Source organism: Trichomycterus rosablanca, chromosome 7 (assembly GCF_030014385.1).
Source record: "Trichomycterus rosablanca isolate fTriRos1 chromosome 7, fTriRos1.hap1, whole genome shotgun sequence".
Classification (NCBI taxonomy): Eukaryota; Metazoa; Chordata; class Actinopteri; order Siluriformes; family Trichomycteridae; genus Trichomycterus; species Trichomycterus rosablanca.
This window is the reverse complement of record NC_085994.1, coordinates 27,284,629-27,302,746: the sequence shown is the minus strand read 5'-3', so window position 1 is coordinate 27,302,746 and position 18,118 is coordinate 27,284,629. Positions and strand designations below refer to the sequence as shown.

At 37.8% G+C, this 18,118-nt stretch overlaps 1 protein-coding gene across 1 annotated transcript in view; it reads right to left on the bottom strand.

Annotated features, from left to right (window-relative positions):
- LOC134318329 (dedicator of cytokinesis protein 3-like) overlaps positions 1 to 18,118 on the bottom strand; it is a 179,241-nt gene that overhangs the window by 35,867 nt on the left and 125,256 nt on the right. The window contains exons 28-35 of the mRNA XM_062999191.1: positions 17,899 to 17,993; positions 14,503 to 14,578; positions 14,167 to 14,267; positions 11,216 to 11,274; positions 10,983 to 11,131; positions 2,437 to 2,522; positions 1,446 to 1,472; positions 1,267 to 1,362 (exon numbers count right to left, since the gene is read on the bottom strand). Of these exons, the coding sequence (XP_062855261.1) occupies positions 1,267 to 1,362; positions 1,446 to 1,472; positions 2,437 to 2,522; positions 10,983 to 11,131; positions 11,216 to 11,274; positions 14,167 to 14,267; positions 14,503 to 14,578; positions 17,899 to 17,993 (689 nt within the window). The remainder of the gene's footprint in view (positions 1 to 1,266; positions 1,363 to 1,445; positions 1,473 to 2,436; positions 2,523 to 10,982; positions 11,132 to 11,215; positions 11,275 to 14,166; positions 14,268 to 14,502; positions 14,579 to 17,898; positions 17,994 to 18,118) is intronic.

Below are 18,118 nucleotides of genomic sequence, written 5' to 3'. Positions count from 1 at the left end.
GAAAGTATGAGTTTATGCCTGGTGCCTCCATTACTCTGTTCCTGAAGCTTGCCCTTTGTCTAGCCAGAGGCACTTGCCCCACATGATTGTTCATGGCACCTGATGTGGCGGTGACACAGATAGTCATGCCGTGATATTTATGGCAACATACTGTTTATACTGATACAGAAGGACTGTGCAACAGTAATATGCTTATAGCAGTAATTGTTTTGACAAAATTCAAAACAAGCAGCATCAACAATACAAATATTTATCACTACAAGCAACATCGTCAATGTTTCACCTCTTCCCAAGCAACCTAGCTTATTAATGCTGTTAATAGATAATTTATCCAAATAATGGTCTCTGACATCCTTGCCGAGTTTGTCTCAGTATGATATCCTCTCATTTCGTTTTTGCCTCTCCAGCTTTCAAAATGCTTTCAAAATGCTTCAAAAATGTATAAAAGTAATGCAAGTGTCTTTGCTGCTATTTTCTGTATCGAAAACAACTCCATACTGTAAATACAAAGTAACTCACCAGTTGGAGAGAAAATAACCAGTATATGTGTGTTTATTTTTGTCCATGTTGGTGTATTATAGAGTCTTAAATACAGATAGCAGTATGTAAAGAGTTAAATCCCTGTATATGAAAATTAATAATAATAATAATAATAATAATAATAACAAATGTGAGATTCTCTCTGTGATGTTTACATTATGTGGTTTATGAGCACACAGATACTAAATAAATATATGGCTTTACATGTGCATGTTTGGTTCTGTCTAGTTCCACCGATTTCAGCCACTGGTTGTTTTCTCCCAAATTGTAGGTCTCTTTGTCCCCATCATTAACCATTATTTTTTGTGCTTAAATATTCTTAGTTTTTCTTTGTTTAGTGCTTTACATGTGGCCTCTGTCAATTTTGTTAAATAACTATTTTATTATTTACCAATATGGATTTGTCCATGACAAAGTTTACAGTCTGCATTAACTAACACTATTTAATTACAATTTGTGAGCTTGGGCTAATTAACAACCCATCAATGTTACACACTTGTGCCTTGCTTTTACTCAACTCCAATTTTATATATTTAAAAAAATATTGTTATTATTTAATCAGTTAAAAGACAAGTTCATGCTGTAATAATACATGTGAGTAAATAAAAAAAAATCATAAAAAAGTGCAGCCTGAGGTGCAAGGATTTCCTTGCATGTGTCAAATGGTTGTGTCAATTGAAACGTAATACCTACATGATGCTATAGTGCACAGTGATACACACACACCTGTATTCCAAAAGTCTCTCTTTTAGGCGTGTAACTGAAGTGAGAAAGGACACCCCCGTTTCTCTCCATGTCTCCTGCTCAATCTTTTCCAACAGACTAAAAGACAAAAAAAACTATTAAATTATGAGAAATTACAAGTGCTGAAAAAATAAAACAGCTGATAAAGTATTATATGATACCTTGGATATGGGCCAAACAGCTGGGTCCTAAAAAAATCAAACTGGTTTAATTCAGTAGTTTTACGTGATGGTACAACACATATGCATTTGTTTAGATAATTACAGTTATATAAATAAAGAACCTGACAGGAACCAACTTTATGATTATACGATAAAATAATAGCAACAAAAAAGATTTAAATAACCAGTATTTTATCATTGCTAAATCTATGTTCTTTATAAGTTTTTGTGTACTGAACAAATTATTATTTAATTTGCTTAATGCACGCTGGTATGTATTAAAAAAACAGGACTGCCATTCACATTTTAAAATAGTACTGACATTTAGGGACTTTATTTTAGTAATTTCTGGATTGCAACCCTGTCCCAGATGTATTTCTGCCTTGCACCCTGTGTGTCCAGGTGGTGCGACACTAATTGCAACCTTGTTCATAAATTAAACAAGGCAATTTTATCTCAGTGGTTAAGGTACTGGACTAGTGCTCGAATGGTTGCTGGTTTAAGCCCCACAACTACCCTATATTTAAGTCCATAACCCCTAATTGCTTGGAATGTGTTTAGGTCTGTTTACTATATTTACTGGTCTTACTTAAAATCCAGCATTCTGTTTCAATAAAGTGTGAAATGGTTTCCAAAGTTTTGTTTTGGGTGGCTTTTTAAAGCACTTTTAAAAGACCTTACTTTAAAATAAAGCCTACTTTAAAGGTTGACTGGTCAATATTTTATTGTGGAATGGGGTTTAGCCTACAAAGTACATAGTAAAACACAAATGTCAGTCATACAATAGACACATTCATAGACATGCTTTAAGAGCCCTGCAATTCTAAATAGCAGAGATAGCAGATTCCTGCGCTAAACTGCCATTACTGGGCAATCAAGAAATAAAACTTTGCACTCTTCAATGGCTTACCTTGTAACTTTCACCCTATAGTCTTTAAATAAGTGTCTGTATTTAATACGTAAGTGCACCTATTTGGCTGTTAGAACTCACAGTAATCCAAATAATTCTCTGTAGTTTTCCTCTCCTTTGCCATCTGACATTGTACTATCTAGCTTATCCATCAGCTCAGCCTCCACCTAAATGCAAATAAAGACACATACACATCTAAATAAATGATTCATTAACAATTAATCAATGCATTTTACCAAATTTAAATAAAATGCATGTTGAACCATAGAAAGAAACAAGGAATTAAGAATCCATCAAAAAAATCATAAACAAATAATAACTGTTTTATGCATGCATTTATGTAAGTCCTTCACTTCTAATTTAACTTCAATTTGGCATACTGTTTCAAAGTCATATACTTTGCACATAAGTCTCAGATTTGGGCCAAATTGAATGAAGTATGGCTGAGTTATTAGCCAAAGAATTTTAGAAGCTCCCCCCAGATGGGTTAATTGACATAATAGTCACATATTAATTTACATGGTGCATTTATCAGTTTTAGATGACATTTAGATTAAACAGGTGTAAACTCTTACAGTAGTTTAAAACAGATTTTTCTTTAAACATTAAACAAATTTCTTATCAATCGAACAATCTTTGTTTACAGGATATTATCTTGCAAGTTAAAAAGCAACCTAGCACTGCAGTTACACCATATTTTTGTGTATAAGTTTTGTGACAATCTGTAAAATGCTTTCTGAGTTAGAGCAGTATCTGTGTGCTTTATGCTTGGCATGCTCCACCCATGTTTTTGATTGGCATCTGGCAAAAATGCTGTATTGGTCTTTGACGTCAAAGAGGCACCATTTTGGAAGTATTGTTTTAGTCAGCGGTAAAGTGAAAGTAGCAGCATATAACCTACATTATTGTTTTACATTTTTGTAGCAGTGAAAGCTGGAGAAGCAGAAATGAAATAAGAATATATCATACTGAGCCACAAGCATGCCAGGAACTGTTATTTGGACAAAATTATCTATGAACAGCAGTGGTGTAATTGTAATAAAGAAATAATATTTTGTTACAGTACACTACATTTCCTAATTTAAATGTATACTTTTAATCCGATACAATTGCCCAATGCAAATTTGTTACTTGTTACCACAAAATAAAATGGCAAATAATTTGTTGGCCAAATAATGTAAGATATGTGACAGATTGCAAGCAAACAGGTGTGGCAAATCTGTGATCTGCGCTTGTAGGTTAGATCAGTGGTTAAGAGCATTAATGCGCAAGTTATTTTGATTTCCACCCAACACCAGGCATGTCAGAAGCTAACAACATGGTGGTGACAGCACCCATGACCATATTTACAAGAAATGTTTTCATATGTCAGAGTGAGAGATTCGCCGTATCGGATGAAGTGCCTTATGTTTACTCAAAGATACGGAAATATCAGCATTTCAGAACTCCCTATCCAACCTAAAGAAACACATTGATTTAAGTTAAGAATGATTAACAATAAAGCCGCAGCATCACAGTATTTAATTTATAATAATTAGCATTAGGGCTGGGTATCGCCAATAATTTCCTGGATCGATTCGATTCCGATTCACAAGGTCCCGATTCGATTCGATCTTCGATTTTCGATTCGATTTTCGATTCGATTTTCGATTCGATTTTCGATTCGATTTTCGATTCGATTTTCGATTCGATTTTCGATTCGATTTTCGATTCGATTTTCGATTCGATTTTCGATTCAATTTCGATTCAACACATTTAGGCATATTTGAGTTACATTAACAGGTTTTGTTTAAATATGTAAAGATGTTCAGGGAACGAATGTGATAATTGTACAAAGAACACTCATTATTAAAAATATTTGTGTATTTTGTTTACATAAATAATTAATCCCAAACAGAAAACAATAACATTCATTTTTTATTATTATTTTATATGTCTGACACGCTACAACATTGTAAATGTAATGTAAACATACACCTGGCTGTTGAACAGCTTATGCCAAGTTTACACTACACGACACTGATTAACACCTGGTCGCTGTAATGTTCACACTACACGACTGATCGGCGATGGGGGGTTTTACACTACACCATCTATCACCAGGGGGAATCACAGGCGAGCTTCTCTGGTCTCCAAAACTACGTTTTGTCACGAAAACACACGAGTGATGAAAGGTTTAATGATACCACGTCCAAACATGCACATCAACAAGTAGCGAGCAATCAAAGTTTGTGCGCTGATGAAATAAATGAATCTGAGTAAATTTGGCAACACGAGCAGCATGGCTTGTTCTATAGTGAGTTGGAGGTTAATAAATAGAGAACGATCAGGCCAGAAATACTGTAAAACTCGAGTGTGCTGATGTATTCTGATAGAAACTATATTGCGCTCCACCACCTGTTTACAACCTCTCCCCTGTGTTTCCCCTCGCTGTTTCTCACATTGATTGAGAGCCGAGTTTTGATCGCAGAGCGAACACCGAGTTCCTCCCGAATCCAGCACCGACCCGTCGCCGAGCGAAAATCAGTGCAAAAAGTTGTGTAGTGGTCATAACTTGAGCTTCTGCCATGCTAAACTGATGTGCAGGTCAGATCTCGTTGCATGAAAAAACACTGGCTGGTCACGCGAAATTAAAGGGGGTAACAGATTTCCGTGTGCACCGTAAAAAGGGGCGTATTTAAAAGATCGATCTCGCGTTTATATGAATCGATATTGGATCGTTCAAATAAAGATCGATTCGAATCGAAAAATCGATTTTATAAACCCACCCCTAATTAGCATTAACATTGTTCAGATATCTAGCTAATATTTTCAATTACATTCGAATCACAGTTACAACGTTCCACTTAAAAAACTCTTAAAAACTTTAAAAACGTCCATAATTTTCAAAAACTCACCTGTCGACAATACAGTGGTTAAAGGTTATAGGTTGATGGGATATAATATTTATTATTTGAATTTTTATTAACAGCATTTACTTTTACTTCTACTTTTTAAATACTTAAGTAGTACTTTTACTTAAGTATGGCTTTTGGGTATTATCCACCACTGATTAACAGCATTGATAAGCTTAGTTGCTTGGCAGCTGGTGGAACTACGACAATGTTGCCACGATGTAGTGTTGAATGTTTGTATTGCTGCTGCTTATTTTGCACAAAAAGTGCTGTACTATGTTTTTTGTCTGTGGTTACTTATAAGTGCAAGTACAGATATTTCAATTTTATATTACTCTATCATACTGTATTATTATATTATATTATATTATATTATATTACTGGACTATATCACTTCTCACCACTGATTTGCACACACTCTTAAAATGGTTATTTAGTCAAGACAATGGTTTTGGTGCATGTAAGACTGGGTCAAATGCAGCTCTATTGATAACACAAGTCAAAAGAGATGAAGCAACAGCACACAGTGTACTCTTAAACTGTAGGTGGACACAATAGGAATACATAGCCTTTCCTTAAGTAACTACTTTTGTATTAATAGTACAGCTGTATTCACGTGAATGTTGCATTTTAACGCTGTAGATATTTAATATTTAAGAAGGATTGTACAACCCCAAATCAGAAAAAGTTGGGACAGTATGGAAAATGCAAATAAAATAAAAATACAGTGTTTCTTAAATTTACTTTGACTTTTATTTGATTGCAGTTTGAACCCAATATATTTCATGTTTTTTCTGCTCAACGTCATTTCCTTTGATAATATACCTACATTCCTGCATTTCAGGCCTGCAACACATTCCAAAAAAAGTCAGGACGGGGGCAATTTCGGGCTAGTAATGAGATGAAAAACTAAATAATGATGTGATTCCAAACAGGTGATGTAAACAGGTGATTGTAATCATGGTTTGGAACAAAAGCAGCATCCAGGAAAGGCTGACTCTTTGATGAGCAAAGACGGCCAGAAGATATCCAGTTTGTCAACAAATGCATAAGAAAATAATTAAAATGTTTAAAAACAATGTACCTCAAAGAAAGATAAGAAGGAATGTCCATGCATTTTTTAACAAAACAATGCAAAACCACATGCTGCACACATTACAAAGGCATGGCTGAGGAAGAAGAGGGTATTGGTACTGGACAGGCCTGCCTGCAGTCCTGACCTGTCCCCAATAGAGAATGTGTGGAGAATTTTAAAATGACGACCCCGTACTGTTGCACATCTTAAGACGTGTTTGCAGGAAGAATGGGACAAAATAAAACCTGAAACACTAAATCGCTTGGTAAGTGTGGTGAAAAGGAATGGCAACATTACAAATTGGTAAATGCTTTACTGTCCCAACTTTTACTGTCCCAACTTTTTTGGAATGTTTTCCTGAAATGCAGAAATGGATGTTTATTAATAAATAAAATGAAGTTGACCTGACAAAACATTAAACATCTCAGGTTCATACTGTCTGCAATCAAATAAAAGTCAAAGTAAATGTAAGAAACTCTGTGTTTTTTATTATTTGCATTTTCCATGCTGTCCCAACTTTTTCTGATTTGGGGTTGTATGTTTCATCAAAAAAAAAGTAAACAAAAATAAAATGTTTAATTCAATTCAATACAGAATAGACTTAAGCCCCTAAATACTTCCAAAATGGTGATTAAGCCACAATTCACTTCGGTTTTACGTCCCCTATGAAAGACAGATAGAAATTCCAACATTTTTGATCATTATTAAAGTTTAAGTTCTTTGGGTTATTTTGATGCCAGATTTGTGGATGTGAATGAGGGTGGCACGGTGGCTTAGTGGGTAGCACTGTCGCCTCACAACAAGAAAGTCCTGGGTTCGATCCCCAGGTGGGGCGGTCCGGGTCCTTTCTGTGCGAAATTTTTCATGTTGTCCGCGTGGGGTTCCTTTTTGTAGGACATTAGACAGGTAATCAGGGGAAAGTAATTTTGTTGCTACATCAAAGTTTGACCATCAGGTCAGTTGGACAGAGCTTAAGAGCCTGAGTAGTGTGAGGAACTACTACCTGTTGACCAAGTCTCATGATTTACGGTTTGGTCTTTGTGTTTTGTTTAATCAGAGAAAAAGTAAGAAAAAGAAGAAGAGGAAAAATTCTAACAAAAACAATATAGTTCAAGCACCTTTGTACTTTTTTACAATTCTTGTACTGCCAAACCTTCAAAACATTTGTACACAATTAAAAAATTAAAAAATATTAAATTGCAATGTATGTATTAAGTAAAAAAAAACAACACTAATATATACACTCACAACGTTATTAAAACATCTGTACATCTGTTCATCATATAATCCTACTACATAATTTAGTAGCAGTGCAATGCATAAAAGACAAGGATGAAGAGCCTCAATACATATTCAAATCAAACATCAAAATGGGGTAAAATGTTATCTTAATGACTTCCAGGGAGTAGCAGTTCTACTCATGCAGAAAGGCATTTTATATGAAAAAGGTTTAAGGAGAATCAACAGACTTGTTCAAGCTGACAGGAGGGCTATCGTACCATAAACTATTTACAATCATGGTGAGCATTGGAAACTGTTGCCTAATCTGACAAATTTAACATAAATCCATTTAACCATAAATCCATGGCGGGAGCATAATGGTGTGGGAAATGTTTTCTTTGCACACAGTGGCCCCCTAAAACCAATCAAGCATGGCTAAATGCCAGAGCCTATGTGAATATAGTTATGGACCATGTACATCCTTGCATGCCCACAACTTATTATTTTATAATGTTTTTCTTTTAATATGATAGTGCATTATGTTACAAAGTACAAGTCATCCCAAATCGGGTCTAAGAACATAATAATAAGTTCTGTGAACTTTAGTGACTTTTTCACAGTGACCTGATCTAAATCTAATAAAGCATCTTCTCTTAGAACTTTTTATATGAGAGTAAAAAAGCTTTGTGATGGGTTAGCTAATCAGAAATGTAATTTTTTTGGTTTACGAGCTCCTGGGCTGTTTACTGTGCCTATGTTTTTCTTTGTTTTTGTTTATTTTTTGTGAGCTTTGTTATGCAAACCCTATCACATACACTGCTTAACATTGGGCAGCACATTGCAAATAGTTTTTCAATGATTTTCACAGAAAAGTTTGATGGGCATGTTTATTTGGATATGTAAAATAGATGTGAGCTGGCTTTTTCAAAGTCAAATAAGCAGAAAGGCATCAGGCCCAGACGGTATCTCACCAGATGGTGCTCCTATCTTTACAAAAATCTTCATTAAGTCACTGGAGCTGTGTCCCATCCAGCTTTAAATGCTGCATCATCATCCCAATCCCCAAGAAACCCTCCATCATGGAACTTAATGACTACAGACCTGTTGCTGTAAAATCTGTGGTCTTTCAAAAGACACATATAAAGAATATCACAGGCTCTGACTCTCTGCAGTTTGTCGCTTGAGGTCAGTAAATGATGCAGTCAACATGGGACTGCACTACATCATAGAACATCTAGACAGCCCAAGAATTCTGTTTTCACCTCTGCGTTCAACATCATTACCCAAGAAATCCTCTGCTCCAAACTGTCTTAACTCAACTGTATCCCCTGTCCCAACTGTATACCCTGCCATCTGTCAGTGGATCACCAGCGTCCTAACAGGACACAGAAGGTGAGGCAGGGAATGTCACTTCTGCCATACAAACAGTCAGCACTGGTGCTCCACAATGTCTTCTCTCAGTTGCTATTCTCTCTCTACTCATCTCTACAGACCCAACAGTTAAACACTAAAGTTTTCAGAGGACACTAATCCAGGATGGCCATGAGTGTGTATATCGGCACGACTGTTTAGAACTTAAGGTTCCTGGGAACTACCATCTTCAAAGACCTGAAGTGGGACTCCAACACTTAACTCCACCCTCAGAAGGGTCCAGTAGAGGATGTTCATTCATGCTGTTCTTTTATTTTTTGTATGTACATTACTTAATGCACAACAAAATGCACAAAATGAAAAATGAAAAAAACAAAACAAAAACAAAAGAGAAATCTAAATAAAATCTATATTTGGTGTGACCCCTTTTGCCTTCAAAACAGCATCAATAGGTACATTTTCACAAAGTCAAGGATTTGTAGGGTATGTAGGGTAAAACACAGTCAACTGAATCAGAAACAGTTAATACCTGTTAGAGGAAAAGCTACGAAGGTGAGGTTGTGAAAGACACTCTCATTTCACAGGCCATACACCATGACAAGACTAAGCACAGCAAGAAGACACACTGCATCAGCAAGATCTCACCCAGGCAAAGATTTCAAAGCAGACTGATGTTTTAAGATGGGCTGTTCAATCTCTTTTTAAGAAGCACAAAGAAACAGGCAATGTTAAAGACCGTAGACACAGTGGTCAGCCAAGGTAACTTAGTGCAGCAGATGGAAGACACATAATGCTTAATGTCCTTTAACATTGAAACTTGTGCCATCAGCTCAGAACTGGCAGAAACCAGTGGGACCCAGGTACACCCATCTACTGTTTAGCCAGAAGTGGTTTACTTTTGCCATGAAAACCAAACGACTCAACCATGCACAAAACATAGAAACCGGGGTGCAGAAAAATGGCAGGAGGTACTGCTGATGAGTCAAAATTTGAAATATTTAGCTGTAACAGAAGGCACTTTTCTTCTCCAAAAGGCTGAAAAGTATTACAATAATTGCTGTCTACAGGCAACAGTAAAACATGGTGAATGTTAATTGTAAATTTGGGGCTGCATTTCAGCAAATAGAGTTGGGGCTTTGGTCAGGATTAATGGTGTCCTCAATGCTGAGAAATACAGGCAGATACTTATCAATCATGCAAATACCACTAGGCATCTGATTGGCTCCAGATTTATTCTGCAGCAGGACAGCAATCCCAAACATACAGCCAATATCATTAAGAACTATATTCAACATAAAGAATAACAAGGAGTCCTGGAGGTGATGATATGGCCCTCACAGAGCCCTGATCTCAATATTTTCACGTCTGTCTGGGATAACATGTAGAGACAGAAGGATTTGAGCAAGTCTACATTCAAAGAAGATCTGTGGTTAGTTCTCCAAGTGTTTCAAACAACCTCACTGTCGAGCTGCTTGTGTGCAAACTGTGTGCAAGTGTACCAAGAAGAATTAATGCTGTTTTAAAGGCAAATGATGGTCACACCTATTGATTTGATTTAGACTTCTCTTTTGTTCATTTATTTTATATTTTGTTAATTGACAAAACTATTAATACTTTGTCTGAAAGCATTCACACTTTGCAACATTTTTCCACACCTGCCTAAAACTTTTACACTGTACTGTGTGTAATTTTTTGTTTATCTGTGCATTATCTGTATATTGTTTTGCCTGTATACTGTACTGTCTGTATCTTGTATAGAGCTACCAACAGCCAGTAATTTCTTGTGTGTGCAAACATACCTGGCTGTTATAAAGCTGATTCTGATTGAAGGGAAACTGTGTAATGGACTGCAAACCACTATTTTAAATAAAACAAACATTCTTAGCTTGAGATAATACGTATTCTTTTATTATGTCACAAACAAATCAGTATAAGATAATGATATTTGCAAATAACACACAAACACACCTGTACACACACACACACACACAGACAGACACACACACACACACACACACACACACACACACACACAAACACACATATTTTGTGCCTCTGACTCTGACCTGTTTAAAGTTGCCATTTTTACGCTGTTCCAAGTCCATCATTTCATGGAAAATAGGAATCATAATGTTCCTAATCTCAGCCTGAGGAACCAGAGTTACTTCTAGAAAGGGCCCCATCATCCCAGGTGTAAAGTGAGGCTTGTTATTACCTTATTAAGAAAAGATTTCCATAACAGGTTTAAGGCATTAATTGTGTAAGGAAGAACATGCAGAATGAGTTTATTAATTCTTACCTAGCTTTTGCCACATATTGTACAGCTCATATGCCATCTGTACTCGCAAATCTCCATATCTGTTTAACAAAGCACACACCTACAGATGTAATACCTTACAGCAAATGTACGTATGTTTACATGTACAGTGTATCACAAAAGTGAGTACACCCCTCACATTTCTGCAGATATTTAAGTATATCTTTTCATGGGACAACACTGACAAAATGACACTTTGACACAATGAAATGTAGTCTGTGTGCAGCTTATATAACAGTGTAAATTTATTCTTCCCTCAAAATAACTCAATACACAGCCATTAATGTCTAAACCACCGGCAACAAAAGTGAGTACACCCCTAAGAGACTACACCCCTAAATGTCCAAATTGAGCACTGCTTGTCATTTTCCCTCCAAAATGTCATGTGATTTGTTAGTGTTACTAGGTCTCAGGTGTGCATAGGGAGCAGGTGTGTTCAATTTAGTAGTACAGCTCTCACACTCTCTCATACTGGTCACTGAAAGTTCCAACATGGCACCTCATGGCAAAGAACTCTCTGAGGATCTTAAAAGACGAATTGTTGCGCTACATGAAGATGGCCAAGGCTACAAGAAGATTGCCAACACCCTGAAACTGAGCTGCAGCACAGTGGCCAAGATCATCCAGCGTTTTAAAAGAGCAGGGTCCACTCAGAAAAGACCTCGTGTTGGTCGTCCAAAGAAGCTGAGTGCACGTGCTCAGCGTCACATCCAACTGCTGTCTTTGAAAGATAGGCGCAGGAGTGCTGTCAGCATTGCTGCAGAGATTGAAAAGGTGGGGGGTCAGCCTGTCAGTGCTCAGACCATACGCCGCACACTACATCAAATTGGTCTGCATGGCTGTCACCCCAGAAGGAAGCCTCTTCTGAAGTCTCTACACAAGAAAGCCCGCAAACAGTTTGCTGAAGACATGTCAACAAAGGACATGGATTACTGGAACCATGTCTTATGGTCTGATGAGACCAAGATTAATTTGTTTGGTTCAGATGGTCTCAAGCATGTGTGGCGGCAATCAGGTGAGGAGTACAAAGATAAGTGTGTCATGCCTACAGTCAAGCATGGTGGTGGGAATGCCATGGTCTGGGGCTGCATGAGTGCAGCAGGTGTTGGGGAGTTACATTTCATTGAGGGACACATGAACTCCAATATGTGCTGTGAAATACTGAAGCAGAGCATGATCCCCTCCCTCCGGAAACTGGGTCGCAGGGCAGTGTTCCAGCATGATAATGACCCCAAACGCACCTCTAAGACGACCACTGCTTTATTGAAGAGGCTGAGGGTAAAGGTGATAGACTGGCCAAGCATGTCTCCAGACCTAAACCCAATAGAACATCTTTGGGGCATCCTCAAGCGGAAGGTGGAGGAGCGCAAAGTCTCGAATATCCGCCAGCTCCGTGATGTCGTCATGAAGGAGTGGAAAAGCATTCCAGTGGCAACCTGTGAAGCTCTGGTAAACTCCATGCCCAGGAGAGTTAAGGCAGTTCTGGGAAATAATGGTGGCCACACAAAATATTGACACTTCAGGAACTTTCACTAAGGGGTGTACTCACTTTTGTTGCCGGTGGTTTAGACATTAATGGCTGTATATTGAGTTATTTTGAGGGAAGAATAAATTTACACTGTTATATAAGCTGCACACAGACTACTTTTCATTGTGTCAAAGTGTCATTTTGTCAGTGTTGTCCCATGAAAAGATATACTTAAATATCTGCAGAAATGTGAGGGGTGTACTCACTTTTGTGATACACTGTATATGTTTGTGTATGTACCCAGATAAGCCAAAGCATTAGAACAACCAGCCTAATATGCTGTTAAAATAGCACTGAAAATTTACAACCCCAAATCAGAAAAAAGTTTAGACAGCATGGAAAATGCAAATAATTAAAAAACACAGTTTCTTACATTTACTTCGACTTTTATTTAATTGCAGACAGTATGAACCTAAGATATTTCATGTTTTGTCTGGTCAACTTTATTTCATTTACTAATGAACATCCACATTCCAAAAAAAGTTGGGACAGTAAAGCATTTACCACTTTGTAATGTTGCCATTCCTTTTCACCACATTTAAAAGACGTTTTGGCACCGAGGATACCAAGCAATTTTCAATTTTACTTTTCTGCATTAATGCTGCCATCACAGAAGTCTAAATTACCTTTGCCAAGGGCACTGACACAGCCCCATACCATGACAGACCCTGGCTTTTGGACTTGTTGCTGATAACAGTCTGGCTGGTCCTTTTCGTCTTTGGTCCGGAGCACACGATATCCATTTTTTCCAGAAAAAACCTGGAATGCTGATTCATCTGACCACAATACACGTTTCCACTGATGGGCCATCCTAGATGCCGCTAAGCCCAGAGAAGTCGATGCTGATTTTGTACCAAACCATGATTGAATCACCTGTTGACATCACCTGTTTGGAATTACATCATTGTTTCGTTTTTTCACCTCATTACTAGCCCTAAATTGCCCCCGTCCCAACTTTTTTTGGAATGTGTTGCAGGCCTGAAACGCCGGAATAGAGGAATTACAAACAAATGAAATGAAGTTGAGCAGACAAAACATGAAATATCTTGGGTTCAAACTGTCTGCAATTAAATAAAAGTCAAAGTAAATGTAAGGAACACTGCATTTTTATTTTATTTGCATTTTCCATACTGTCCCAACTTTTTCTGATTTGGGGTTGTACATGCAGTTTGTCGCCACAATAACTCTTTGTTTGGCATGTACCAGAACCATAGATTTTATGTCTTCTGGTATCAATGAGTCTTGGCTGCCCATCAACCTGAGGGCATTTTTTGGCTTGACCTTCCTCTGACCACTGTTTATGGGTACTGAAGTACTTTAGAAGATACTTCAACCCAGTCATCTGGCCATAATGCCTTGGACCTCATCAAAGTCCATTTTGTCTTAATAATGTATATGTTCATACCTGTCCAGTATTCGTTTCCTCTTGACTTGACTGAGAGACTCAAGCTGCAGGCTCGGTTGACTAATAAATAGCACAGCCAAACTAAAGAAGGAGTTCCATAGCTGAAACCAAAACACATCATCAACCCCACACACATATTATAAATTTTAGTGAAATGTCAACACTTAATTTGTTTTTTTTAACATGAAATTGAATAAATCCTAAAATAAGATTCTTACAGTATTCCGGTAGAATACTTTAATTAAGTAACAGTATATATGTACATAAGTACTTTTGTTACTTTAGGCTTTACACACTATTAAAATGGCAATGCTAACTATTGTAGAATCCATTTACCTTAAAATCAAAATCTGAATCTGAAAAGGTCTTGTACAGTGGAGGGGTCAGGTAATGTGCTGTTGTCACAATAATCCTGCACAAGAAAACAGAAAAGTGATATAAAGCATAAAAATGGCACATATCTCTGAAGCTTAATGGCCATGTTTAAAATATTTAAGGAAAGTGATTAGAAAACTTCATGACTAAGGCCCTACCTAATTCGTGGCCATGAGAATCGTGTCACAGATCGTAAAAATTAGCCGTTTCCCATGAAATATGCAATTTGCTGTGAAATTAAACATTTAAGGTTTGAGTGTAGCATTTTTACTTGTGTTTACCTGGGCATTCTGGATATTAACCTAGCTTTTCTGAAGACATTTTATAGTAGAGTGCCAGCATTTGTGGTCCCTGGCCGAGGCTATAGTGCTTCTGTACTGCTTCTAAGGCACTAATGTAATTTGTGCGTCTAAAGACCACCTGCAGTAAAACCTGGGGTAACAATACTTGAAATTGAAAAGGCTGGGGACTGCAAAGTATATGGGTCAGAAAGCCCATTTTGGAGGCCCTAGTCACTTTCAGCCTCCCAACAAAAAGATACTGGCCCAGTTCCAAGCAGTAAGAAGGGTGATCGTAGAGGAAGAAGCAGGGGTCATATGTCCAAGTAAGAGCATCACCCATAGTAGAATTTGATAGCACCTGTGATGCTTTTTACCTTCCAAGAGTGGAGGATGCTCTGGGGGCACTGGGACAGGCCAAATTCTACTCTACACTTCTAGTCTGGGTATTGGCAGATGGAGGTGGCAGAAGCTGTCAAGTATAAAACTGCATTTCATACACCTATGGCAATACGGATGCCATTCGGGCTGATAAATCAACATTGCTGATTTACTTGGATGACATAGTGATTTTTGAGGAAAGATGGTGTTTAATAGACTGAGACAATATCACCTAAAGCTAAAGCCCCAAAAATGTCACCTGTTAAGAAAAGAGGTGCACTACTTGGGACATGTGGTGTCAACTGAGGACATGTGGTGTCAAGACAGACCCAAAGAAAATCAGTAAAGTGGTGGAATGGAAAAGGCCAGAGAACTGAGCTGTTGCAGTTTCTGGGTTTTCAGAGATATTACTGCAGGTTTGTTAAAGGGTATGAGGCTATTGCTGCACATATGTACCTTCAGGTGACCCCAAGAGGAAAAAAGGGGCAAGAAAAAGCCTTTTAGCTCCTGGGCCACCATTTGAGTGGACTGATGATTGTAAGGATGCCTTTTGGACTCTGAAACTTAAGCTTACCACTTCTCCAGTGCTTGGTTATGCAAATTACAGCCTTGTATCCTTCAGACTGATGAATCCTTTGGAGAACTAATGGCGGTGTTAGCCTAATGCAAGATAGCCTGGAGCAAGTGATTGCATATGTTAGTTGGGGTTTAAGCTCAGCTCTAGCCGTGCCTGTCAAAGCAAAAGATAAGAGCAGGGCAGAAGGATGACGTGTTTTGTATTATAAGTCACTGAACACCAAGCCTAAACAATCGGGACGTGGTGGTGAAAGATGACATCTTGTATATACAAGTGACATAAATTGAGAGGCCCATTTGTTCAACTTGTGCTTTTGAAAAAGTTTTGTTGTTACGTAAAGGCCTCACTTAGGGATGACTCTGGGCATTTTAGGGTGGAATGCACATTTGCATTGATCAGAGAAAGGTTTTACTGTATTGAAATGTTTTCTGACATCAAGGTATGGTGTGAAAAATGTGAAAGGTGCTGTCTCATAAATACACCAACTGCACGTCTTTGTGCCCTTCCAGTCGGCATACATACCAATGTTCCGCTTGAGCTCATCTGTGTTGACTTCCTGGCATTAGAGAAATCCAGAGGAGGGTTTGAGAATGTTCTAGTAGAGACTGGCCACTTTTCTTGATTTGCCCAGGCCTACCTGACTAAGGACCAAAAGGCAGAGACAGTGGCAATAGGAGGACTTTCTTCTGTAAGTTTGGTTTACCAGCCAAACTCCAGGGAAGGAAGTTTAAGAGTACAGTGGCCAAAGAGCTTTGTAGACTTATATGCACAGTAAAGACACGTACCTTTCTGGACTACCCACAAGAAAATGGAACTACAAAAAGATTCAATCGTACCCTGATAAACATGCTCGGCATGCTTTTTTTCACACCTCAAGGCCAACTGGCATGAGCATATTGAAGAAGAAACATAATGATGTGAAAGCGAAATCCAGGCAGTTCTCACCAGGTGAGTTCTAGTCAAAGCCTGTTACACTGAAACGAGACAGAAACGAGGCGACCGGTGAGAGCCAAAGCCTTACCTGGTTGTAAAAAAAAGCCTGGGATTCCTGTATGTTTGGTGCCATTTTAAGATGGCGAGGTGGAAAGAGTAATTCATGAGAATCTCATGTCCCAGTGCATGTTCCTCCCTTTAGGACACCAGCAAATCGAGGAAAGTGAGAAAGATGAACCGGGCATGAGTGGTGATATAGGCTCTGGGGCCGAGGACAGTGATGAGAGCATAGACTGTAACTATTGGTAGAGGACAAGATAATGAGAAGAGGGGGAGATGTGGTAGAAGGTCAGAATGAGCAAAAGTAGAACCTGCGCTAAGGCTTAAATGATTTACACACTAGGTTAGCTACCTAACCAATAGCAAAACACTGCTGTGCTTCAACATCACAAAGTAATGCAACACAAAGGAAAAATACCACAAATATGGGGCAGCATGACACCATGCACAGAACTTGGGTTACATTAGCATTATCTGTTAGCATTGCAGAGATTAGTACTGTTGGTTAGAAATAATCATTTTAGTTTAAGGAACTTTCTTGTTTCCATGTAGTTAGCATTAGCATAGGGTTAGTTCTTCATGTACTTTTAATCTGCCTGCTTAGTTTCCTGGTCCTTGTGTATTCCTGCTTCTTGTTAGTTGTGTGTTCCCATGTTGGTTGTTATGTGCATTGTTCCCCTTTGTTGATATTGTTGCAGTTATGCTTTGTAAATTATCTAAGAATTGTCTTAGTTCCTATTGTTGTTCCAAGAATAACTGAATCTAAGAACTGTCTAAGAATTCTGAGTTATTTATTGTTTACTATTCTCAGTATTATTCAAGTCTTTCTTGCATTATAGTTTCTAGCACCATCTTGTTATTCTGTTCTGTGTGTGTAGTCATGTTTTCTTGGGTTTTCCCTGTTTTGTTAATAAATCAATTTTGATGTTTCAGCCTTTGTGTCATGTTAAATCTCATAGCACTTTGTTACAATGTGCATGTTCTTTTTTACTCACTCCTTCCATATTTTAATATACCAAGCAGCTTAAGATACATATTCAATACCTTTTTTTTATTTATTTATACTTTAGACCACAATTTTATTCTGCCATTATACATACTACACCCAGTGAATTATAAATGACTTACTGGCTGGCTAGAAGCCTCATAACACTCCAGTCTTTTGGAAACACACCAAGCTTCATCAGGTTTCGGAATACACAAAAGATCTTCTGCAGAAACTCCTGTTAAACTCAAAAATTTACACACAATCAGATATTGTATGTAGTAAAACAGTGTACTACACACCACATAAACAAAAAAAAAACTCCTTGTTTCTACACTCACTGTACATTTTATCAGCTCCACT